General features: G+C 43.4%; 2 protein-coding genes across 4 annotated transcripts; one reads left to right on the top strand and one right to left on the bottom strand.

Annotated features, from left to right (window-relative positions):
* The first annotated feature begins 372 nt into the window (after positions 1 to 372).
* Positions 373 to 14,789, top strand: LOC127301542 (kinesin-like protein KIN-7I). 3 transcript variants are annotated; one of them, XM_051331808.2, is made up of 31 exons: positions 373 to 629; positions 724 to 813; positions 1,173 to 1,291; positions 2,411 to 2,524; positions 2,620 to 2,701; positions 2,774 to 2,841; positions 2,914 to 2,988; positions 3,324 to 3,469; positions 3,554 to 3,656; positions 4,691 to 4,771; positions 4,870 to 4,938; positions 5,010 to 5,069; positions 5,156 to 5,317; positions 5,534 to 5,590; positions 5,963 to 6,178; positions 6,383 to 6,457; positions 6,540 to 6,644; positions 7,865 to 7,954; positions 8,120 to 8,269; positions 8,737 to 8,850; positions 8,928 to 9,014; positions 9,094 to 9,297; positions 9,399 to 9,566; positions 10,149 to 10,355; positions 10,468 to 10,557; positions 10,635 to 10,772; positions 11,454 to 11,551; positions 12,004 to 12,073; positions 12,408 to 12,527; positions 12,611 to 12,682; positions 14,310 to 14,789. In XM_051331808.2, exons 1-31 carry the CDS (start codon positions 503 to 505, stop codon positions 14,574 to 14,576), a joined length of 3,624 nt encoding a protein of 1,207 aa, XP_051187768.1. In that variant the 5' UTR covers positions 373 to 502; the 3' UTR covers positions 14,577 to 14,789. The 3 variants fall into 3 exon arrangements, with proteins under 3 accessions (XP_051187768.1, XP_051187766.1, XP_051187765.1); XM_051331806.2 differs by having other exon boundaries at positions 6,299 to 6,457; XM_051331805.2 differs by having other exon boundaries at positions 6,296 to 6,457.
* A 6,882-nt stretch (positions 14,790 to 21,671) lies between these two features.
* Positions 21,672 to 23,332, bottom strand: LOC127303995 (serine/threonine-protein phosphatase 7 long form homolog). Its single transcript, XM_051334707.2, has 4 exons — positions 22,727 to 23,332; positions 22,358 to 22,615; positions 22,058 to 22,278; positions 21,672 to 21,987 (listed from the first exon to the last, which is right to left on the bottom strand). The coding sequence occupies exons 1-4, from the start codon at positions 23,330 to 23,332 to the stop codon at positions 21,672 to 21,674; spliced, it is 1,401 nt and encodes a 466-aa protein (XP_051190667.1).
* Between the last annotated feature and the right edge of the window lie 2,991 nt (positions 23,333 to 26,323).

The raw sequence follows: 26,323 nt of genomic DNA, 5'->3' as shown, positions 1-26,323 counted from the left end.
TTGAATTTTTTTAAATTTTACAAATGTTCAGATTTTTAAAAAAGATTCTTTTAAAGAAGAAAACAAACAACAGAAAAAAAACGAAAAAGAAAAACCGCCTTACCTGATGTTGGGCTGCGGCCCAGTTAGTAAAATCCGGGCGCGCGGGGTGTGCGACGACGGCTTCCGCGCCGACCAGCTCGGCATACAGCAGCTCCCCACCGACCTAGTCGGTGTATAGGTTTTGCGGCAAAAGCCTCCTCTTCTCCGTGAACAAGGCCTATACATTGATCTTCTAGGAAACCAAATCCTGGGCTTCTACCAACGGACAAGTGAGCCCAGGCCCAGCAACGCTTTCCCTCACTTTCCTAGCGACTGGCCGAGCGAGCGGGAGCGTCCAAAATTGGCCGCAGTCACCCACACGAAATCCGAGTCCCCACTTTACTTCCCCTCGCCTCCCCAAACCCCACCGCCACCGCGCTCCGGGCCGGCGGCGAGCCCTGCCGACCCGCGGCCGCCGGCGATGGACCGGATCCACGTCACCGTGCGCGCGCGCCCGCTCTCGGCGGAGGATGCGCAGAGCAGCCCGTGGCGGATCTCCGGCAACGCCGTCGCGCTCACCACCCAGCCCTCCACCCGCTTCGACTTCGGTGAGGAATCCGCCCCCTTCCCTTCCCGCCGCTTGACCTGAGGCCGCGCGCGGCCTTACCTGAGAGAGGTTCGCCCTCTATTTCGTTCTCGCAGACGAGATTTTCAGCGAGGAGTGCCGCACCGCGGACGTCTACGGGGCCCGCACCAAGCACATCGTCGACTCTGCCGTGCAAGGCTTCAACGGTAAACATTTCGTTCGCACAACACCGAATTCCGATTACTAGAACCTGTTAAGCTGGAAAATTCGGTTCTAGCCCTGAGTTGATTTGGGGGCTCTTTGCTTCTTATTACCCAGTAGTGTTGATACCTGATAACGTTTCCCCACCTTCCAGTAGTAACCGATGAACGATTAGCAATGCAAATTGCACAATTTCTGATCATACAACCTCTACTCCTATAAAAATCCGCAATATTCTGGCCTTTGCCTTTTTAAATTTATCGCTCGTTTATTGGATAGATTGTGTGAGCTATTTGCAAAACAGTTTCTCTCAACCATTTATGCTGCATTAATAAAATGTTTGGCCACTTTCCATGTATGACAGGAACTGTTTTCGCATATGGGCAAACTAACAGTGGAAAGACCTATACAATGAGAGGATCTACTAACGAACCCGGAATTATACCGCTTGCGGTTCACGATTTATTTCGAAGTATACAAGAGGTGATTCTCTATGTTCCATTACTCAGCAGACAATCTTTGTTCTGCTTAGTGTGAATTGTGCATTGCTTACAGCAAATAGACAGTTAGTACATTGAGCTATTAGAGTATCATCTATAAGTCTGCAATTGTCACTTCTTACTCAACGCAACTTACACAATTTTGCGGAAAACAATGTAATCATCTTTAGGTTATTGAACCCACACAGGCATATATTGTGGTGCTATCTGTAGGAAATACCATATTTTGACAGGCGCAAAGTTTATGTTCAGATTGCTAGCCAGTCGGTGGTTTGAGCACAGTGTATCTAGAAATTAACGCGGATGGTGCTTAGGGGAAGTTACATAATAATATTATCAATTGCGATCAACTCAATGAACCATGACTAATATCTACAATATCTTGAGACCTGTGAATTTAGGAAGTCCATGTCTCGCACCAAGTCTGCTGCATGAAATTCTTTTCGGAAGGCGATCAAAAGGGAACATACATGTAGAGAGAAACACGTTGGATGAGAACTCCATGGTGCATGCTATTCCTTTTTTTTTTTTTTGCATGCGGAATATTTTATCCATTTGAGTCCTTTTTATATTAGAGTTGAGGTTGCATGAGATCAATTATTAGTTGTAATCTGCTTAGAAACAATCATGATGATCTGCTAGTTGTGTCTTTCTAGGTACGATCATGAAGAATTAACGACTGTGGTTTACTTATATGTAGAAAGAGGATCCACCAGATTAATGGGCTATTTTTTTTTTTACTTTTTTGAGGATTTTTTAGCATGCCTTTTTCCCTGCCATATTGTGCTTTAAATAATCTATAGATCAGAGCCAAGCGAGTTATGTATGGATCTGGACGGTTGACAGCTATGACATGTTATGTTATTGATGGTTTTCTTATGATGATACAATTTTATAGTGTAAAGAAATTCAGATGTAACTGTTCTTAAAGGCTAATGAGGATTGCTTCATGTTTTTGCAAAGGCTGTTTAAAATACTAATAACCACCGTATTTAATAAGAAATCCCCTCCGTACATTATACACTATTTATTGGGCTTTGCTTATAGTTTTCATTGCCTATTTTTTGCGCAATTTGTCTGACTTAATTTTTATAATTCTTAGCATATGGACAGAGAATTTCTTGTTCGCATGTCTTATATGGAGATTTATAATGAAGAGATAAATGACCTTCTTGTCCCAGAACACCGAAAATTGCAGATTCATGAGAACTACGAGGTAAATATTTCATTATTTGTATCAAATAACTAACACTACTTTAAAATAGCTTCTACTTTCTTTTCCGTATCTTCTATTGATATTTTTATTTGTAGAGAGGCATACATGTTGCTGGTTTAAGAGAGGAAATTGTAACCTATCCTGAACAAGTCTTGGATTTTGTATCGTTCGGAGAATGTAAGTTTACTTACTATTAATCTCATTTAATTTATCATTAACCACCTTTTATTATTAATAGAAAAATTGCAGCCCACCGTCATATTGGGGAGACAAACATGAACGTCTATAGCAGCCGTTCTCATACCATATTTCGCATGGTATGTTGACACTTCATTGTACTGTCCTATAAGCAATAGTAAAATTTATAGCTTATGCCACAAGTTATTCAGGTTATTGAGAGTCGAGAAAAAGCTGATGAAACTGAGGCAGGAGATTCTTGTGATGCTGTTCGAGTATCTGTCCTGGTAAACATAATTCTCAGTCCTAATTACTATTAAAGTTAGTCTGATTCTTGTTTTAGCTTCATACACATACCACATTATCAAATATTGGTTCAACTTTTGCATACTTCTTTTATTACTGTATACACATAACACTTGTCTGCAACACAACCTAAAATCAACAGGTACATTTGATTTCTGGCTAAAACATGTCTATCTAATTGAAATGTTGCCTACCACAAACCAAAATTAACTTGCTAAATCATCATCTATCTTGGACTGAGGGTTTACTTTATTCGGTTATTGGCCTTGAGCTTTGCTCTGTTGATTTGCAATTAATATGTTTTTCCACATTTTAGAATCTGGTAGACTTAGCTGGTTCAGAACGTGCTGCAAAGACTGGTGCAGAGGGTGTGAGACTCAAGGAGGGTTCCCACATTAACAAAAGTCTAATGACTCTTGGTACGGTAATCAAGAAATTAAGTGAAGGTGTAAAGGGTCAGGGGTAAGTTAGGAACTTCTTAACTAGTGACTCAAGCTGATTGTTTTTACCATTTTGGGTTCATTTAGTAATGGATTTCATAATCAGGGGGCATGTTCCTTACCGAGATAGTAAGTTGACAAGGATACTGCAACCGGCTCTAGGTGGAAATGCTAACACAGCCATCATTTGTAATATAACACTTGCGCAGGTATGCTATATTTAAACATCCTTATCTGATACTGCCTGTTTTCTCTTATTCACTCAGTACATATTTGGACAGTGAACTATGAAATATCCTTGTGCATTAGGATTGTATTTTGAATTTGTTAATTTGCTTGGTGGTTAATCGTATGATGGTGGAAACGACGTAATGATTATCATGACATCCTCCTTGGTCATGAAAATGGACTCCCTTGCAATTTTAGGTATTGCATCGTGGGAAATTTACTAGTCACAGCTACTACCTCCGATTATGTTTAATCTACTCGGAGTGCAGCGATCGAAGTACTACAGTGGGCAGCGTCCGACGTCAATTAAACACGATCAGAGGGAGCATTACCTTGTCATGTACTCGTATGTCTTGCTTGGTGAAGATAAAATTTGCAATAATACCATTAATAATTACAATAAGATTTGTGGGGGATTCACAACTGTAAGTGTAAAACATCATATATTAACATAATGGTAGCTTTGGGATTAAGGGTTGCAGCTTGTAGGCTAGTCTGTGTTAACCCTTTTACACAAGGGAAAATTGATTTTCACAATGCTTACATTGAAGAAAATTCACACATACAATTACCATTGTTGAGGGATAGTCTTTAAGGACATTGGTACTCTTAAGTAAGAAATGGACAACTATGTTACTTATTACCTCCGTTACAAAATATAAGACTTTTTAGAAAGCTAACTTAGCTTTCTAAAAAGACCTATATTTTGGAACGGAGGTAGTATGTGTGTATTGTGTTTGTGGTGGTGCAGTGGATAGAACTCTGTCGGTTTTAGTAGATCTTTTTACTAGCCATTTTTTACTTAATGATTATCTACATACTTTGTAGTGCTCAAATGATTTGCTCCTAAAGTGATGTGAATATTCTAGAACTATGCTTAGAAAATACTATAGTAGATGTTGGATATTTGAAAAGCTTAAAATGAAGCGGTGCAATTAGTTATTCTTGACTTTTTTCTTATTTGCTTCATTTGTTGTCATATGTTCTTGCGAAATCTTTCTGATTGTTATTATAGATCCATGCAGATGAGACTAAAAGCAGCTTACAATTTGCCAGTAGGGCATTACGTGTTACAAATTGTGCAGAAGTGAATGAGGTAGTGCCATTTTTGTAAATCAATCAAGCTACCTTTTCTGCTTAAGGGGTTAACATGATATATCTTTACTCTATATGTATCTATTTATGCAAGTACAGATTTTGACGGATGCTGCTCTTTTAAAACGCCAAAGAAAAGAAATAGAGGAACTTAGAGCAAAGCTTAAGGTATGCATTCATGAAATTATGCGAAGTCAATGGATATTGAACCTGAAAAAGTGTATACCTGTGGCCCACAGAACTCTCAAAGTGAGCACTGGGATGAAGACGTTTTGAATTTGAGGAACACACTGCTACAGGTCCCCTTCTATTTGATAAGCACATCTTATCTGTATTATTGGTTATAGGCTATAAGTGCGTAAAATAATCTGGTTACCGTTTTCAGAGCGAACTAGAAAAGGAGAGAATTGCTTTAGAGTTGGAGGAGGAAAGGAAAGCTAAAGAGCATCGCGAGAAGAGGTTGTTGCAGCAAGCAAAAAAAATTGAAAATCTTAGTTCGTTGGTCTTAAATTCAGACAGAGATGACAGGGTTGTTGTTTCTAGTAAGGTTAGCACACATTTCCTTTTATCTAATCTGTACTAGTAATAAATTGCGTATGGATCTCATGGTTTGCTCAGTGATGCTTTCTATCAATTTTGGCCCATCGACTAACATTCATTTCTGCTGACAACTTGTAGCACAATACTTGGTAGCCACAACAAGTTGTCTCCTCCTGACAGAGGAACAATTTTTTTGATTATTTTATATTTGTCTCTTGAACAGAACAAAAGAAGACAAACATGGTGTGCTCGACCCCTGTCTAGGCAGTTAGACGTTGAGGTATATATTTTAACATGTTGAATTCAGCATTCTGAAAATCTAAAGGTACATTATTCTTTTTGGGTTGCCATAGCAATAGCATCATGTGCTTATTGTTCTATATCATCTACGAAATGTGAAAAAACCCACCCCGAATATTCAACTTGATGCGCTTCTTTTGGGTTTTGCCTTTACTGGTCTTCTTTTTGTTAGGTCATCGGATAGATTACAGATGTGATATTCCATTTTATTTGGTCCTATGTATGGATACATGACATACCGTTTAAAATGTTATATATTTCTTTTTATGTTGAGAACTACATGACTTCATCAAAATAATTAAGACAACATATATTGTTAAGATATCTTTTGAGCATCTCTACAAATACCCAGGTTCCAGAACTTGTCGAACAAGGCTCTGCAAGAAGCTGCGGCGAGCGTGACATGGGGATGCCCCCATCCTTTGAAGAGCTAATGCAAGAAAGCCCTGCCAGCAACAGCGAGCCTGCTCATGGTTGTTCATCAAGTGATTTATGGAATGAAGATATTTCTCTACCTGATTCACATGCTTTGTTGAATGTTACAAGCAGAAGAAAGCCAAACACAAAGGTGATTGATTCTCACTTTTTTATTGATGCAACATTTTATCATTGAAGCTTGATTCAGAAAGCATCTCCACATTACTGCACATATTTTCTGAATTTTTGAAATACATCGTCTTGACAGAAGAAATTAGTTCAAGAGCAACTTAGATCGTTAGTACCTGAATCACCCCAAGACCCTAATGAGTGGAAAGATGCCATGCTATGTCAGGAAATCACCAACCCTAATGGCTTATCTGCTCGGGAGTCGGAGGCCATTCTTGTCATTAAACAACTTCAAGACCAGGTGCTAGTCTTTTTTCTATATTTGTCGTATTCTGAAATGTATTTCCAATAAGAATTTCCTGCAAATCCCAATTTGCATGTAGGTCAACTTGCTGGAGTCAGAGAAGAGTTTGATTCAAAATAACTTGGATGATGTTCTCGAGTTGGCAACTCAGCAGAAGGCTTCTTTCAGTGAGAAGTATGAAGAGGTAAATTATCTTATATTATTATTATAGTTGAGATTTAAACATATCCAATGCTCCATCCGATCCATATTAACCGTCGCTAATATGGAAAGATCTAGATACATTTTAGTTCTAGATACATTCAAATTAGAGACAAGTGAATCGGAGGGAGTATGTTACTTCCCTTTGGTGCACTGTACCTTTGTTGTCTTGTCAGACTTGTTCTGTTTATCAGTATCTTTACCTATTAAATCCTGAGTTAATACACAATTTGGTACTACTTTGCCTGTGGCTCAGTTTGCTCCCTTAATAACAAAATTTGCCAAATAGACCCCTATACACAAATGTGTTCAATGTTAGTCCTTTTCCACCACCAGCCGTCAAATGTTGACATGTTGACTCAGATTGGAGCCAACTTTTGGACTCAACGCAGCAGATATGACGAGAGTACCTTCATCTATTTAGCAAAGGTTGCAATGTGCGTGTTAGGAAATACGCAACCTATATTTCCATGAGGCCATAGGCCGATATATATACATGTATAGGTGTGGGAATATGCACGAAACCTCTTATTCAGCAGGGAAAATACACGGGTAATACATGGAAAGTATATACAACTCTAACAGTGCGATGCTGCAACAGGACTTTAGACTTTAAAGCCTATGCTGTCGTGTGTGGACTATTCAGATTTCGTCAAAGTTGACTGTTATAAGCCTTTTACAACAAAACCAAGTGCCGTTGCATTGTCACCGGGGTTGCCATTGGGGGTGTATCACGGTGAGGAGAGAAAGAGAGGGCGTAAAGCGGCGATGATCAGGGTGCAGGATTGTACACTGTAGAAAGTAAGAGCATTATGCAACCTTATTTTCAGTGTCAATCTCGTGAAGCTGCTATGCATGTCCACAATCATCTGAAACTCCCATGTTTGGTTTTAAATTCTAGTGCACAAATACAGATGAGTAAAGTTGTTTTGCTATCTGTTTAGCTGAAAAACCTCATAGGATCTGTGTGATTTGGATCATGGATGATACCTTTTTCTTAAACATGATCTGTTTTTCAAACAGTAACGCAGTAGCCAGAAAAATGTTTATTACAGAGATTGGTGTCCTTACTTCATTTTGCTCCGCCTGCCTTGCATTAGTTCCATCATGTTTCCATGAGAGCTATTTAGAATGGATTTGAATCTTTTCCCCTGTAGTTATCTATTGATTCTTATAATATATGTACTCTTGTCACTGTTGCAGCTTCAGCGGAATGCCCTGGTGGCACAAGAGCAAGCAAAAACTGCTGATGAGAAGCTATCAGCTTTGGCTACCATTGAAAAATCCAAACAAGTACTTTCTTATCCTCATCAACTTGCCATGTTCTTTTTTTTTTCTAATATAGTGCATAAGTTGGATGTTTAATCATTTCTCAAATCTTATTGCACCATTTTGATGCTGTAATCTGATTTATTGACAACATTGTGTACTTGAATGAAACATTTGATTTAACTCCAGGAACTAGCATATTCATTTCTCAGCAAAGTGTCAATGGAGACTCAAGGAATAGTTGTGCAGATGGATCAAATGACCCACTCAGTAGACGGTGCTATTTCTTTCATTGAAGAACTCTTTCAGAATCACTCTGTGATTGCAGAGAACGTAACTGTATGTTTCTTGATCATGATAGTATCTCCATACTCCTTCGACTAGTCATTTTATTTGCTTAAACGGGCTGTCTGATTTGAAATTCAGTTGACTGTTAGTGAACATTTTACTGAATTATTGATATCACTTCATTAATATATTATAAAATGCTTTGGCAATTCAGATGTTGAATGTGATCTTTTTTTTTGTATATGCTGGTTACGCAAATATTTATGTAGATGAATGGCTGTCATCTTCTTTGTGGGTCATGAACAATTGCATTACATGAACTATTGTCATATTTGAAAATTCTATGCAGATGGTCTGGTGAAAATCTGGCGCCTATGTAATCTTGTTATATCAATTATTAATTTGCATATAGATCTATCTATGGAGATGTAGTACCATAATTAGTGTTTCTGGCTGAATATAGTTTTTTTGTTATAAGTATTCTATTTCTAAATGGTCTGACATTGTTCTTTCTGTAGAAATTAAAGGAGCTTGCTTATGGACACATAACACAATCCAGTTATGTGATTAGGGATCATGAGAAAATGTCAAAAAAATTGATGGAGAAAATCAGAAGACTTGAACTGGAGAAGGTAGATATATCAACTTATCTCATAGGCACTTGAATTCTAAGCAGCTCTCATTTTAACATGCTCTGAATTGAGTGCAGAAGCTGTTAAATGAACAGTTCCTAGATCAACAGGATGAGCTTCAGAGGACGAAGTCTAGTCTAGAAAGCTGTGAGAAGTCCATGGATGTATGTGCTTATTTAAGCTATTGCCAAATCAAGTTTATATTAACTTGTTATGCCTGCTCTAATGTTGTTACATACTCAGGATTGTATTCTTCAAAATGATATGGAGAAGGATAGCATTCTCTCAGAGCTTCTAACTCTCCGAAAGGAAGTCTCAACCTTGTCATCATCTTCTTTGATGAAAGAAAAGGAGTCCATCCGAAAGGAACTTGACAGAGCGAAAATAAAGTTACGAGAGACTGAAAACAAGCTGAAGAACTATATTCAAGAAAAAATAAAACTTGAGGTTACTCAGTAATTTAGTTATTTGTTCGGTTTGTACTCAAATTCAGTGGTGTATCTTTATCCAAATTCCTTAACAAGTACCAATCCATATTATTTCTCCAGGGTGAAAAAGCAGAGGCGCACAAAGAAATAAAGAAGTTGCAAAACCAGAGGACTCTTCTTGAACGCGATTTACGGAAACATGATTCACTCACTGTTGATAAAAGGCATGAACTGAATGTGAAGCCAGAAGAACTTGCTGGATTTTTTGATCAAGCTGCGCAGATGCAGGTTGCAGTCCTACCAATTTGTATTACTTGGTTTGTGCAAATACATTATTCTTAAGCACCCTGATACATGTTGGTGGAGTACTGGTATGTTATTGTTACATCGAGAGTATTCATAATCACTACAGCTCCTGGAACAAACACATACAGACATACTGCCAAGTGCCAACTGCACCTCATATCGTAATGTGGCTCTAGTCTCCAGATTATGAGTTCTAGAAAGCGACAAGTTAGTAGCTGGGTAAACCATCTTGGATATGTCATCCCTTGTTCCAAGCTATCGGCTAGTAAAACCTAGTTTTTTTTTTTGGATTCTAGTAGTTTATCGGTCTCATTCCTTGTAGTTATGTCATAAGTTTTTTTTAAAAGCCCTTTCTCCTTTCTTTGCGTCGATAAGGTTCATCATTCCAATATTGTTGTTGACTTATAGTCAGAAAATGACCAGTAACTTATTTTCTGCTTATGTGTTGCATATGTATGTATTATGAGTTATGACATGATGAATGTTTGGCATGCAGTTTGTCCTTCATTTACTGGAGCTTATGTCTATCTTTGACTGTGCATCTCGTTTCTTCATTTTATTCAGGAGGAGTACCAAAGGCTTGAGATTCATGCTTCTGATATGGAGGCTGAAATTGCTTCTTTGCAAGAAACTTTAATTACTTCTAGTGTAGAAAAGGAGGAAGCTCTATCTAAAGTAGAGCTTATGATGTTGGAACATGAAGACCTGGAAAATAGGTTTACTTCCACCGAATCAAAAATGAATTCCTTGAGCGACGAAATTGCTGTCTTGGTATACTTACAATGGCTTTGCAAGTATTTTTGGCCAGACCCCCCCATCTCTCACATCTTTTGTCTAACCACAACTTTTTTTGACCATGAAATTCCTGTTATCTATGATGCAGAACAAAAAGCTAGATGCATCTGAGTCTTCTCGTAGAAAACTGGAGGCTTCTCTCAGTTCTCTGTCAGGAGAAAAGGAAGATTTGGGAATGGTAATTAGCTTCACGGTTTTATCGAAAGCATTGGCATTTTCTTTATTTTGTTTCATTTTTTGTGCTCTGTATTGCAGCAACTCACTGATGTTCTTCTGGAAATGGAGTCTGAAAGATCAATGTGGATATCCAAGGAGAAATCTTATCTAGAAGCTAAGCAGCAATTGGATATATGCAATGATGAGAATAGCAAATTATCAGAAGATTTGATTAAGGTACTTTGAAGAGAATTTTTTTATGTTTCAGTCCTACTGTACAGGTTATATACCTGCCAGATCTAATTCATTACGAATCCACAAGTGTGACAAACAGCTTGCAGATGCTATGTGGATATCTTCTCCTGATTATTTGTGAATAACTCAATACTTTCTAGTTTTGGAACACATTATGAAAAGTTGAAAACTGCCCTATACCATATGATTCAAGTTAGCCAAATTTGAGAACTGTACATTTATGCCATCTGCAGTTTAGATTATTTGACTGACGGACAGCTGAGCAAAGCAGTGGTAGTTGTTAGAAACTTCATAGCTCATAGCATGAAGATGAAGGGGTGACTAATATGCTTTGAAATTTCAGTCTTACAGTGTAAACTAACTTTTCAAGTTCCTTTTGTTTATTCTATCCATATTGTACTGTACTTGGTACTTGTAGAAGGATATCACTTCATTTGCTCATTTGTTGTCTGTTTTAGCGTTGTTTTGTTAGAAATCCATTGGCCTATGCTGGCTTACAGGAACAAGTACTGGTTACCGCATGATGCCTAATTTTATTTCCCGATATATGTATTGTTTATTTGTTTTGAGTTCTTGTTAGTTCCATGCTATTTTTCATCAACGTTTTCAAAGAATTATCAGTTTCGCAGTTCCCACTATTGATATATTGCAATGCACTACTAGGCGAGACAAGAACTGGTGCAATGTAGAGAATTGTTGAAAACTTTGGAAGGCAAAATGATTCTTTCTGTGGAGGATGACCTAAATGAGAAAAAATGCGGGTCAGTCTTCTCTTAGAACCACCTTTCAATGCACAACAGTACTGCCTCTATTGTGCATCTGTTTTCTATGGACTTGCTATGTGATAGAGTGCACATAGTCTATTGCTAATGTTTTTAGGTTCCATACTTCTCGCATGGAGCTAAGAATAGTTACTTTGCGGTATATTTCAAATGCTGCTTGATAATAAACAAAAAGGCAAACCTAAATGGTTATGCCTTACATCAGAACATGAACATCTATGATTTATGTGCTCAAAATTAGGAGAAGTTCCTTTGAATCTTTGGAGCATTAGTGATGAAAGCAATTATAGAGTGCAGGCTAACTCCAGTTATAATAAACATAAAAAGTTTATGGAGTAAATCATGGACAGGTTCCAAGCAATAAGATAAGAGCACTGTGTTGTTTGCATTGGCTGATGTATTGAACTTACTAGCTACATTATCTAATGCAGCAGGGAAAGTTGTAAAGAATCAGAACTTGTGGACAAAGGAAGAAACATTGACAATGCCGCAGATGAAAATGTAAGTCTCTGTCCGTTTTGCTCTTCCTAGTGAAAAATCAGTTTTTGAGATCACCAGGTTTAAAATATAGATTCATATTGTCAGGACGAACTGTACACGGATAAGTAACCATCACCCAAACAGCTATGTTGTTTCACTTTTGAAGATCTTTCCTTTTCCTACTGAGAAACAATTGGCTAGAGTTTCTTGCGATGGCTTAGTTGTCCATGGATTACAATAAGATTGCTAACTATTGGGCTTTTAACATCAGTAAAATTTCCAGTTGATTTTCTAGGGAGTAAACTTTCAGGAGATATATTTTCCAGCTTTTGTGTTGACTCCAAATTTTGAGCAGGAACTTCACAAGCAACTACTGCTTATTTCCGAAGAACGCGATAGCTTACTTTCTAAGATGGAACAGATGAGTTTAGCTATCAGTGAATTAGAAGTTTTGAAGGAGGATTCTAATAATAAGGCAAGCCAGTTACTCTGTAATTTGTTACAAGTTACAAGTCATTTCAATAAATTGAAGTTGCTTCTTACGTGCCTTTTATGCAGCTAATACAGGCCAAAGCTAATATGGATGAGTTGAGCTGTCAGATATCTACCATGGAAGTCAAGATGAAACACGTAAGCATTGCCTAACCTATCACTGTCTGCTGTAGATTAAGGTAGAATATTTCTGCAGAGTTTTGAAGTGTTAAAGCTTCCCAAAGGATTACCTGGTTACTTACTGTGTAACATTATTGAGCCTTGGAAAGCCTGTGCTGGTACAGAAACATCAACTGTTTTATATATTCGATACCAGCATTTTTAATCTACTCCCTCCGTTACATAATTCTTGTCGTGATTGTAGTTTGAATTCAAATTTGAACTAAAACCACGACAAGAATTATGGAGCGAAGGGAGTATATTTTATGTGCTCATTAATTTTTGGATATGGAATATCAGAAGCATTTCTTTAAATATAGTGCTAGGACTCTCAAAGCAAAAAAAAAAAAAACGTATAAAAACTGACGAGTTTAAATTCTACTGCATGTTGCATTCCAACTTTCAGGATCATACCTGGGCTCATGGAAGTAGCATATAGCATTCTGGCAATGATGTCTTGCTTGTTTGCACACTGAAAGTGCTATTCCAATAGACCCACGTGTGCACTAAATTTTTTCGAGAAAATGCAAAGAGGTGTTTGCGTTTCATTTCATTGAAAAGGTCGGGTTTGGTACACGCCTCCTAGGAGGTACAAATGTTTACAGAACAGGGGAGTACTAATGCACATCCCAGGTTATAGGCAAGACATCCCTAAGTCCTTTTGCTCCTGCCTTGACCCATGCCATTGCCTCGTCTTGAAGATTTAAAATCGGCACCAACCCTAGAACCTTCATTCCTATTGTTCCTCAAGGTTCCAAACTGGATGGACTAATTTCTAAGTATATTTATGCCATAATGCTATTGATGGAATGCTGGAAAAGTCGACATGATATGTATAAAACATAAAAAATGACAGTTAACACAACAGAGATGAAAATGGCTGCAAGATAACTTGAAGCCACAAATGAGTAGTAAACATTTAGGTCTAGGATTTTTGCTGGAACCATCACACATCAAATGGCTTTCTAGATTTCTGCAGGAAAGCTGATAATGCAATCTCTGCACTGAAAGGTTAGCTTCCAAGCTTCTTGTATAGCCTGAATAACTGATGTTCCCATTCTTAGGAAGGAATACCGAGACACCTACTTTAACTGGTGCTGCTGTCCTCATAAGATAACTAGTTCTGACTAGTGCCTTTAACTTCTTTACCAGTTACTCAAAAGATGGCTCTGCATCAAGTTTTGCCTCTTTAATCACTTAGTGTACCATATATCACTCCCTGCATCTTTGTTTTTTTTTCGAAATGGGTCATCCCAGCCTCTGCATCAATCGATGCATACGGCTTTTTATTACCATAAAGTATGAGATTATTACAACATTCTAATTATTACAAACTCACGGATCACACAACGTTTCAACATGGATAACCCTGCATCTTTGTTAAGTGTCATGCCATTAAAATCCGGAAGCACAATCTCGATTTTTTTTCCCAATCTCGGGAAATAAAATCTGGAAGCAACTCAAATAGTTGATTATAATCGCCCTCTTCAAATAGTTTGTCAGTGTACAAACATTTCCTGATCGGAATCTGCTTGATTGTGCAGCACGGTGACTGGACAGTGATGTAGACGGCATATATAGTAGCCTAACGTGCTTTCTTTTACAGGACGCTTCGACTTTTAACAAAGAGAAGACGAAGCTTCGTATGCAAATTCGGTGGCTGCAACCAGAGCTCGACGCGAATCGTGGAAGGCTTAAAGAAGCGGTAGAAGAGAGGAGGCTGATGGATTATAAGTATCAGGAAGCAACAGCCAAACTGAAGAAGGAGCTGAAAGAAACGTGCCAAAAGGTTCTGAAGCTGAGGGAAGAGCTAAAAAAATCTCAAGGCGCATCAAACGGAAGCAGCAACGTTTCTTCCACGCAGTTAATGTAGATTCGTGTGTTTAGGGCAGTGAAACATTGTGTCGATGCCGGTCTGGCTCTTCCAGACCTGTGCCTGAGTATATGCATCTTTAGGGTGTCAGGTGCTACAGAGTCTCTTGCATATAATCATGGATTGCCGATGCCTCGTGCTGTTAACTTCATTAGCAATTCCACTCTGAAGTTGTAAATATATTTGCTGTAGCCTAATGATTTTCCTTGGACATGGGTCGTTCATTGTCATGAGTCATGGAGGACAACCGCCACAGATCATCAGGCTTGACTCGGTGCTGTAGACCTCCAATTAGCTATCGTTATCATGAATGCAAAATTCAAAGTTCGTACGTTTATGGCCTTGATTTCTCTGGCGGCCTGGATGAGCGAGGACCGCGAGAACCTGGCCCTTGTATGTAGTATGCATAGCTGTGCGTTCTGGCAAGCAGCTTAGCAAGTATTGTTACTACGTTGATTGATTGATCTGACCTGAGCATATATAATCAGAAATACTTCATGATATCCGAGACTGAACCATGCGCATGCTAAACTTTTGCTACGGGTTTTGATGTGTGTCAAACCACACGGATAAGAGAGCATAGCAGTCTCAAGCCTTCTCCGCGCTGGATGATATTGAATTTTGATGGTTCTGTTTAAGTTGCGGATGACACAGCAGGTGCTCTGAGGCGAGAGCATGTGAAGAAGGTTTAACTTCAGCAAAGTAAGCTTCCAATTGAGGTAGAAAGGGATTGCTTGTGTTTGATCTCAGCAATTAATGGAGAGTTCCAAGATCGCTCGCCGCTCGAGCATTTTATCGATGAGATTAAATTTTGGGAGAACTGGTTATTTGCCCAAAAGTTCATCAGCCTTGGATTATCTACCCAAAGTTGATTGCACCTTGGTTAAATACCCAACAAAAGGCTTAGCTGTGTTTATGATTTACCCAAAAGAGGTTTTGTGTAAACTTAGAAATTACCCTTTCATTGGCCATGAAAATGACTACTTTGGGGCTAGTTTGTTTTAATCGCTGTTTGTACTAAAGCCTGGGGAATATCTGAATGCATGCAACTTTCCACGGTTCTGCCGAAACTGATCACAAGCATGTATATGGCTTCCATGAGGCTGCAAACAATGTGAATCAGTTCATCAACTACCTCTGACTGAAGAATACTAATCAACTGCCGACTCACCCTGTACTGACTAACGAATTTTTGGAGGCGCTGGTCTGGTCGTACAACAACATTAAAAATAGCAGAAGATGGAATCCAGGACATACATGCGCACGGCGGCGGGACGTATGGGCACCGCACAGGCGGACGGCGGCAACGACAGCTATCACAAGCGGATGATGTTGATGAAAGTCGGACGGCGTCAGGATGGTTGAAAGGCGTCTCTCAATGGTGGATGCGGAGGCGATTGATCAGCCGCCGGGAACGGGCGCTGACTGGTGGCACACATATGTTGAACTGGATATGGTCAAGGAGGGTTTCAATCTGATCAGATCAAAGCTGATCCACCAATCGGTCTGTGACTAACTCTAATTAGGGTCCAGCTGTAATTATCTTTTTATTTTCAAGTCCTTGTTGGGTATTTAACCAAGGTACAATGAACTTTGGGTAGATGATCCAAGACTGGTGAATTTTTGGGTAAATAACCAATTATCCCTTAAATTTTAGTTAATGGTGACAGATTTTTTTTATATAAAAGTAGATTGTTTGTTTGTGAGGACATAATTACGCATGGTTATCTGGCTTGGCTCAGAACCGGAGGTTTTGTCTTGGATTCTCGACGATCTGCTTTTAATTAAGTCCTATTGCTTAATATAAATCCACCTTTACCCAAAAAAAATATAGAAGAGATGTTCTCAGCCAGGAGAAACTCGACACTCATCGTGGATCAACAAAAGTTACTGTTTCTCAGGGGTAGGGAAGTATAGTCAACACGAATCACGAGTGCCGCCCGCTAAGTGAGACAATTTCTCTAAAAACAAAGTGAGCTAATTTAGCCTATTAGTGATAGTATTTTGCTAAAAAGAAATTGCTGTTGTACTTCCTCTGTCAGGATTATAAGGCATGAGGGCCAATTTGTTAAAATTAAGAAACTCCATAACTTATCTTATTAATTAGTGCATGCATCAATAGTTTCACATGTATTAGAGAAGAGAGAGAAAATATGCAAGGGGAGGAAGAGGACAATAAACGAGATAGACCTTGTAATGTCTAACCATTTAAGTGAAATTCAATTCAGCTCCCGGATCTGTATGCTCCTTCTACCAACAAAACATGCTCCAGAAGCCAAAACATCACTCGCAACATTTAAAAAAAAAAATATGTGCCTTATAATCCCTTAGAGCATATTTAATAGTATAGGCAACGACGGATTATAAGACATTGCCATATTATCTATAGTCAACTTTATAGCTAATGTTTACAATAGCAAGGTAGAAAGATGCACTATTTTAGTAACACATGATCTACTTCTCACTCTCACAAAATACCTTGAAACACGTGATAGAAAGCATATATGCCTTATATCCCTTAGAGCATATTTAATGGTATATCCAACAATGGGCTATAAGACACATATCATCTATAGTCAACTTTATAACTAATATTTACTGTAATTAAATAAAATACACTATTTTATTAGTACATGATCTACTCCTCACTCTCACCAAGTACCTAAAAACACGTGATAGAGCAGCAAACATGCTTTCATATCACCTGCCTCACAAGAATCTGCGTGCGCGTGAGCACATCCATCATCAGAACCTCGGATTTGGCACACGGGACCTACAGGACGAACGACGTACATCCATTAGCCAGCGAGAGCCCTTTTCTGTGTCACCTTGCCTATCTTCCACGGTCTCGTCACGGGATGTGGTGTACCGGACGAGGAAGCTGTCGGTCGTCGATGATGGGACGGACGGGGGCCGCACGATCCGCTCCCCAGAGGCCTAGCTGATCCTCCGCCGCAGATTTGCAGACGAGGAATCATGGTACCGTCTGCGCAATCGTGGACGGACAAACACGTCGCATAGGGAGGAGGTAACATAAAAGTAACCGTGTAGGTACGAGCTAGCCGTGTGGTGAGGTGGACACGAGGGAACAGACACCAGTCGTATCATCGCTGGTGCTCATCCTCGTAGTCGTATCATCGCTGGGCGGAAAAGTGCGAGGAGGCAACAGTTACACGGGCAGTGGTGATGGGCAATGACATGGGATATCAAGGGAGAGCGATGCTGAAATCTGCAGGATTCCGTGGGGAAGGTGGTGAAGGTCAGTTGGGTGCGTGCATTATTGGTAAGGGCATCCCAGCGGGACGACGCATATTTATGTCCTTTTGCGTCGGGCACGGACATAAAAAACGTCCGTATGTCCGCAGGCGTCTGCCCCTTCTCCAGCGGCAGGGACACATTTATTTGACCGCATGCGTGATTAGAGAGGAGAGAGAGGGAAAAATTCTGTTTGTGTGGCTAGGAATAAGCGCATGCGTGATTAAAGGAGGAGAGAGAGGGCTGCATGCAGCCCAACCGGACACAAACGGACGCGCGAATGCGTCCGCAGAGACGCATTCCTAGCGCATATTTGGTCCACGTTTGCATCAGGACGGACACTGCGAACGTTTTGCGTCGCCCCGCTGGAGGGCGTTTTTTGTCCACGCAGACGCAAACAGACGAAAAACGTCCTTTTGCGTCGCCCCGCTGGAGATGCCCTAATGATACCCGGTGCTGCAATGAGCCGAGCCGATCCTTATCTAGGTCCCAGAACGCAAGCCCAGGAATGAACTCGCCTGGTGGAACCGATCATGGAAAATGCAGGAAGGGTGATCGAGTGCCTCCCGTCGAATTCCAACGAGGAATTGACCCAGGGGCGGGCCCGTGAACGGTGTGTTTAGTAGTCGGCTTCAAATGCATCTCTCAGAAGCACAAGCAAATCTCAGTCCATCGTCCCCACGGCAGCTAATCGAACTATCCGCGGCGACCACTCCAAGCCACAATTTTGATTCGAAATGCGTAGGGGCGGACAACAACTGTGTTCGCACGTCCCTCTTCTACCCGCGGGGCCTGCCCGTCAGTGGACACTAGACACTTCCACTTTAGCCACTTACACTCGAATTTCTCCCGCGCATAGACCTAGCTTGCGATGGAGGATGGAGGACGCCGTCGCCATGGACCTCGCCCCTACCGCCCCCACCGGCGGCGGAAAGATCAAGGCTAAGGCCCCGTAGAAATAAATGATAGCGGAGGAGCGGGCGCTCGAGATATTGAAATCCAAGCCATTGAGACCGATGCCAAATTCCTCGCCGAGGAGAACATGATCATATTCGACGAGAACCAAGCCATCATCCGACAACGCGATAGGTGAACACACATATCTATCGTAGTTTGTCTATTTCGGGTGAGACTTTGTGTCCTTTTGCACCTTTATTGGGTATTGTTGTCTCTGAGCTATGTGATTCCCTAATTAACGGCAATTTATTGGCACTATATTTAGATTTTGTGGCCTCTTTCATTTACACATTGATATATATTGTTAAAATAGTGTAACAATAAAATAAAAATGGCCAGCACAGACCAAAATGAGCCACTGCATACCAGCTACCACAGATCAAAATTGTTGTTGAGGGAATCAAAACATACAAGTTTGAGCAGATGCTCGGTTTCTTGTGCACGGCCCAACCTAAATTAATTATAATAAAAAATCGAAATGGGTCGGGCCCAAACCTCAACCTAGCAATCGTTGCCCAGCCGGAGATGATTTGTTTCTGTTTCACTTTGGTCTTGCTCCCTTATCGTCCTCAACCCGATGCAAAACGCCAGGAGCAGCTATATAGGTTACCTTACCTACGCGGCTAGCTTAGGTAGGTGCAAGAACTTTTAGCTCGCTGCATCCAGCCAAGAGCATGGCGACGAGAGGAGCAGTACTGTCCATCGCGCGTACCAATGTACTTGGCGATACCGGTCGGGGCGGGGCAGCTCCGGCAGCTCCCACACATGTGCACGGTTGCGTATCAGGTCGATTTTGACAAAAATGACCTATTTCGGGTAACAACGCACGAAATAACCTGTTCTAGAAAAGATTTCACGAATTGATCCTTTTGCTTGGCTCCGCACTAGAGGGAGCCAAGCTTCATACCATAACGCCATCCGGGACGGCGCTGTGCCACCACGACGCCACGACCAGTGGCGCTATGGCCACGCTGACGTGGCATTCAGCAGCCGTCGTGCTTTGTAGCTTGGCTCCGCCCGCAATGGAGCCATGCCTGTTTGGCGGAAATAACCCTCGGGCCTGCATCTGCGCTGTCCTTAGCATCAAAACGTTTTCTTCCACCTCCGAAGCCCGACCCCCACCAGTGGTTCGTCTCTCTCTCTCACTCCCCCACCTAAGTTCTCCATCAAATCCCTCAGATCTGTGGCGTTTCTTGGTGGATTTCGACTCCCTTTAGGCCTAAGAGGTAATCTCCCCTATTCTCCCCCTTTTTGTCCAATTAATTTCGTGGATTTGGTGCTTTTCTTCTCAAGTAATGAAACCCTAGATTTTGCATAATGAAACTCTGGCCAATGGTTCTTGGTTTGATGACTATGAAATATTAGGTGTTTAAATTGGTGCTTAGGGTTAGGGTTATGAAAGATCTTGATGCATTTGGATTGTTGTCATTTTTTAGATGGCAAGAATTGTGAATGTTCATCATATGAACAAAGCGGCTTTTTTGAAAGGGAATGCCGAGTGTGTTGACCCAAAGGAGGTAGTTATGGTATTCACCACTAGTCCTACCTACATCGAGGTTGTTGAAAGAATTCGATTCGATTTGAAGTGGATGGAGCCAAGTGATGGATGTGAATTGATTGGAAGGTATAATGCCGGGTTTGGACATCACAATCGGTTGAAGATAATGCCCGTTGACTCGGAGCTGAATTGGAGTGCATACAAGGAGATTGTGGTGGGTTCCCAAGATAAGTCTCTCGAGTTATTTGCCACAAGGAAGTTTGTTGCTCGGTTGAGCATCGACTTGAACCGGCATGCTTCCCCATGTGCTCGCGATGAGCCGTCTGAGCATCATAGTGCCGATGTGTACGACACTCGAATGAGCCAACCTCCAATGAGCCAACCTCCAATGAGCCCGGTTCGTAATGACCAATATGAAGAGGAGGAAACGGAGGGTGGTAACTACGAGGGTGATGACGCGGAGCATGGGCTCCGTGAGAATGAAGTCGGTGACGTGGAGGCAAATTGCATAGAGGAGGACATGGACCATGACCTCCCTTATTTGCGATCTCATGCATCAGACTCGGAGGATGAAGGGCCCGACGAAGATGTTGATGAGGATGGGCTAACGGCTAAAGAAGCCGCAGCTCACAAGAAGGTAGTAGGCCGTGCTCATCGCCCATCATTGTTCCGAGATCTTAGCCTTGCGAATAAGGCTATAGTTGATGGTGGTATTAGTAGAGTGCTTGAACCAAGGGTATCCGCTAAAAAGGATAGGAAACCCAAAAAGTATGGGATTAATCCCGGAGTGAAATTTCAAAGTTTGTTGGAATTTCAAATGTGGATCAAGGACTACGCGGTTAAGTACCATCGACCGTACAAGGTGGTTCACTCGGATGCTAAGGTGCGCTACACAGTCAAGTGTGAGGACAAAGGATGTTCGTGGGTTGTGCGTGCAAGACCATTCAGAGGAGGGCCACAATGGAGCATTGTAACTTGCCAATCTATTCATACATGCAGTGGCAAGGATATCCGTGATACCACAGTTGCGGATGATCACCGTCAATTGTCCTCCGCTTTCATTGCTTATAGAGTTGCCAATAACATAAGGTCACTCCCTACATATACAATTAAGGGGGTGATAGACTTGATAAATGAACTTTTTGGTTACAAGGTGAAGTATGGGAAGGCGTGGAAGGCCAAGCAAGCGGCATTTAAGATTTTGTATGGTGATTGGGAAGAAGCATATAACCGCCTCCCTAGGTTGTTGGGAGCTATGGCGGCAAGAAACCCGGGAACATATCATGTGGTGGAGCCTCTTGGAACAAAGACTAGGACTATGAAAGGTGAAAGTGTCCGAGTATTTGGTCGTGCATTTTGGGCATTCGGGCCAAGCATAAGGGCATTCAAGCACGTGTGGGGTCAGGGTTTCTACCCTCTCTTGTGCGTCTGTTATAATCCAACTTGGCCATGTCCTCATCATCCAGATATGTTCCGTCTTCTACATCCACGGGTGCAAAAGCCGGCGGCTTTATGTACAAACGAGACACACTACGTAGCCAGCAAAGATACCGGCTGAATGCTTCGCTATCAAATGGTTGCAGATGAACCGGAACTGTTTTTGGGTCCTCAATCCTCCTGATGATGGCCTTGAACTTGTTGATGTAGTGCCTGTGACGGATGGGCCAATTCTTCTCCTTCTTCTGCCTTATTTTGTCCAACCTGGAAGTTAAAATTCATAGTCAGCAGTATATTCAGTAGGTCATGAATATGTTATGTATGAAGGACTCACTCGTGCAACTCTATTCTAGTGTCCTTCCATGGCGGCGGGGTCTCTTGGAACAAACCAAACTGTCTCATCACCCGATCTGGAAGATGGTACTCAACTGCATAAAAGCATATCAATTGACAAGTCATCCGCCAAAGATGTGCTTCTTCTAGACACTTCGGGTTCAGCCTAAACAATATGTGTCGAGCAATACTCCCGGGCTCTCCATAGGGCTCCCATGTCACCTATGCGTAATACAAGCCTCGGGTTGGTTGAGCCATGTGGTGGAAAGCAAATTGAAATAAAGACCAATCAAGTTATTACCTTCTCCGGGGTAAGAGCGTCGAGTTGGCTGATGTACCTCATGTAGCATTCCTTAGATTCACCATGGAAAGGTTCTGTATTGTCCCATATGTACGCCGCGGTAGGAAAACGTAATGGGTCTCTATGATCATTCCAATCATTCCGGCGCATCTCAATGGGACGGCCAACTGGCAAGCGCAACCACGACCATATGGACAATAGAAGCATACAACCACCAATACTTGCTCCTTTTCCTGTTTTGCAACACGCGTCGTCCAACTGCACATTCAAAAACAATATGTATATAGCGAATAAAGACAACAATCCAGGGTACAAGTAATGAACAATGTAGCGAAGAAAGACAACAATCCAGGTGGTACAAGTTATTACCTGTCGGTACAAGTAAGCGAGTGCCGCTGTTCCCCAACTGAGATTATGTTCCCAACCCGCAAATAACTGGAGCCACATGAAGGAGGCATTCGATCCAGTGCCGTCTGAGAAAAGAACCCTACTCACAACATACCACAAGTATGTCCGAGCATACATCTCAACCACCTCGTCCTCGGCGCCCTCGGGGCACTTCTTGAAGTTCTTTTGGATCCAAGAATAAGGAGCACCAGCAGACATCTTCTCCGTCGTCGGCGCGTTCCCAATGAGATCCCTCATCGCTTCACGCCATCCATCAGAAGCTGTGTTCCGACACACAGGCTCCCCTTTGATAGGAAGTGCCAGGATCATGGAAACATCTTGCAGAGTTACTGTCATCTCCCCACAAGGCAAGTGGAAACTATGTGTCTCCGGTCTCCATCGATCAACTAGTGCCGTGATCGCGCATGGGTTCATATGCGGCGTCGACCGGGACACAAGGTGCACGAAAGGGAGAAGTCCGGTCTTCTTGATATATTGTGTGTATCGCTCGTCATATGGCATCTTCTTGCCATGGACCTCATGGCACCTCAAGTGCAACCATTTCAAAACCTCCCCTTTCTCCGCCATAGTCCTTCCGCGGTGCCATTTGTCATAATGGTCATCTAGGATACATTCCGGTTCCATCCTACATATGTGAGCAAATATAAACAAGTTACTACATATTATAAGAACAAACCGGTATAACAATTTGGTATAACTATTTCATAAGAATAAGAACACACTGAGAATAAGAACAATTCTATTTCCATCCTACATATGTGAACAATTCTATTTCATTGCTAATAAAAATATTTGAGGGAAACATGGTAGGCAAGATTTCTAATCCAACATTACCAACCTAACAATACCTCTCAGATCTACTAACCCCTAACTACAGGAATAACTACAATGTTGTCAACCATGTCAAGCCATATCAATTCGGACCTAAATACTTATTTTGGGGATGAACTAGGGTTACCCAAAACCGGCCAAAACTTGACTTAAACCAAAAATCCGGAGGAAAATCGATGGGGAATACCTTCAGATTTCGGAGGGGAAGTAGATCCACCAAAGAGAGAGAAGGATTGGAGGCTTTAGAGTAGTGATTTGCGTGGTGGGGAGAGGGGCGGGTGCAGCGGCGCCATGCGCTTCAGCTCGTCTCTGTCTCTGGACGAAGGACGAAGGGGTACGAGAGGGGCTGGTCGGGTTGTTTTTTATGTCGGGGGCATGGCGCCATCTGGCGCGGCATCGTGGTAGCATGGCGCCATAAGGCGCGGCGTCGTGCGACCATGGCGCCATCACCCGGGGCGTTGTCTTGTGTTGCTTGGCTCCATCTGGTGCGGAGCCAAGAAAAAGGGTCAATTCGTGAAATCTTTTCTGGGACAGGTTTTTTTGTGCGTTGTTACCAGAAATAGGTCAGTTTTGTCAAAATCGACGCGTATCAGCCATCCCCCAGAGTGACGCATTTCAGCGCCCAAAAATGTTTGCGCGTCCGTTTGCGTCGATCGAAATGATCGAAATCGACCACGCGTCCGTGCGTCGGGTGGCTTCGGTGGCACGACGCATTTTTGCTCGAAACATTTTTTTATAACATGAAAACATAATTTACATAGTTTGAAAATAAACCCTAAAAGCCTGCGCCTACTGATTCTCCTCGTCCCTGTCGAGCACGATGAGGTCCGGTACCGTCCACGGCCAGTTGGGAACCGGCGGAACGTACGCCGGGCGCGTCGGCGGTGCTGGAGGTGGAGGCGCCCAAGGCTGTGGCTGTGCCGGAGGTGGAGGCGCCCAGTGTTGTGGCTGTGGCGGCGGCGGCGGTAGAGGCGCCCAGGGTTGTGGCTGTGGAGGCGCCCAGGGGTTGTACGGTGGCGGTTGTGGCGCGGCCGAGTCCTGGAGCGCTAGTCGTAGGGCTTCATCCTCCGACAAGCCCGGCGGCATGAAGCCGGTGGTGTACCGGGCAGCGGCGGCTGCACAGGTCGGTCGTTCTCGGAGACGAGGATGCCGAGCTTCACCATCTCGTCGTCCGTCATGTTGTCCGGGAACTCGAAGTTGCGGCCCTCCGCCATGGCCAACTGCAAATCCTGGAACACGACCGCGACGTAGTCGTCGCTGTTGTCCTTGACCTCCTCGTTGTGGTACACCAGTGCCTCGATGTATTAGTCGTCGTCGTTGTATTCGTCGTAGTCATCCTCGTACTGCGCAGGCATCGGCGCCTGGTGCGCATGCGTCGAAGCCTGCTGTCTTCGAGGATGAGGCGGCGGTGGACGGTCGAAGGGAAAGTCCTTGTCGCCCATGAAGCCCGCCCTCCTCCTCCGATCCCTCTCGGACACGAGATACATGCGCCAGCTATCAGAGTCGATGGCGTACGCCGGTTCGGCCAGGAGGTCCGGCGGCAGGTACTGCCTCCTTCGCCGGATGTCGGCGGTCCTATCTGGCTCGCGCGTAGGCACCGGAGGGACGGGCACCCGGCGGTAGCTGAGCCGCCAGCCGCCAGGCATGTGCACGTACCTCCAGGCGTCGCAAGGCGTCCAGTGCGCGTGCATCAGCCTCCCCACGCTGACGGGCACCGGCACCCTGCCCGACCGCTCCTCCTTCTTCGTGTTGCTGCCGGACGCCTCGAAGTCGTTCTTCTTCTTCCCCATGGTGTTGCGGCGGTGGTGGTGCGAGTGGAGGTGTGGGCGATGGAGGAACGGTGCCGGTTGACTTTTAAGGCCGGCTGTGCGCGGAAAATGATGCCATTGAAGGCGGCGCAGAAGCCCAACCGCCGCCCCCAGTGCGCGCGCAGAAGAGGCAGCCGCGAGATTGATGGCGAAGGCTGTGGCGCAGACGCGGAAGCGCTGACCGCGGAAGCGATGCCCTCGATACAGTCTCGCTGCCAGGCGGGCCCGGTGGAGACGCGAGCGGACACGCACACTTTGCGTGTCCGCGCAGCGTCCGCCGCGACGCATTCCATGCGCAAATATGTGCCGGGTTTGCGTCGCAGCGGACGGCCCGATCACGATGCGTCGCGCCACTGGAGGTGATGCCAGACGTATTTTTCGGTCCGGTGGACGCAAACGGTCGCTCAGCGTCCGTTTCCGTCGCGCCACTGGAGATGCCCTCACACATACCATGCATCCGGTAGACCCTATCTAGCGAGGCGGATCATAGGCGCACACGGCACAGTGGCCCAGCGCCAGCGGACGCGCGACGCCGGCGCACGGACGTCGGCGACGTGGATTGCCGGGCTCCACCCGGACGTGCGCGAGAGGCGACCGAGACGGAAGCACTGTGCGCGCGCGAGGCGTGCACGAAGCCACGAACGCGTCGTGAGCCATGCTCCGGCCAGAATGGAACGTCCGGGGGCCGCATTCAACAACAATGGCACGGTGGACACTCCGGCAGGAACCATTGGATCGCCGAACCCTTCCCTTCTCTTCCAGCGCGTGACGCGTGACGTACGCGCATGCATTTTTAGCGTCTTGCTGTCCCGCCCCGACACGCGAAGGCGCGGATCGGTCGGTGTCCGTCACGGAACGGATCAGGTTCGCCGCCCGTGGCGGGGTCGTACGATGCCTTCTCTAGTCCGTCGTACAGGCT

The sequence above is a fragment of the Lolium perenne genome, chromosome 5, assembly GCF_019359855.2.
Source record: "Lolium perenne isolate Kyuss_39 chromosome 5, Kyuss_2.0, whole genome shotgun sequence".
NCBI lineage: Eukaryota > Viridiplantae > Streptophyta > Magnoliopsida > Poales > Poaceae > Lolium > Lolium perenne.
This window is presented reverse-complemented; position numbering and strand designations above follow the sequence as displayed.

Excerpts from the sequence above, each read along its gene's own strand:
- LOC127303995 (XM_051334707.2), bottom strand. The coding sequence starts at position 23,332 with ATGGCGGAGAAAGGGGAGGTTTTGAAATGGTTGCACTTGAGGTGCCAT. Across the intron at positions 22,616-22,726 it reads TCGCTTACTTGTACCGACAG|TTGGACGACGCGTGTTGCAA; the intron begins GTAATAACTTGT and ends TTGAATGTGCAG. Across the intron at positions 22,279-22,357 it reads ACGCTCTTACCCCGGAGAAG|GTGACATGGGAGCCCTATGG; the intron begins GTAATAACTTGA and ends TATTACGCATAG.
- LOC127301542 (XM_051331805.2), top strand. The coding sequence starts at position 503 with ATGGACCGGATCCACGTCACCGTGCGCGCGCGCCCGCTCTCGGCGGAG. Across the intron at positions 630-723 it reads CTCCACCCGCTTCGACTTCG|ACGAGATTTTCAGCGAGGAG; the intron begins GTGAGGAATCCG and ends TCGTTCTCGCAG. Across the intron at positions 12,683-14,309 it reads TGGAAGTCAAGATGAAACAC|GACGCTTCGACTTTTAACAA; the intron begins GTAAGCATTGCC and ends TTTCTTTTACAG.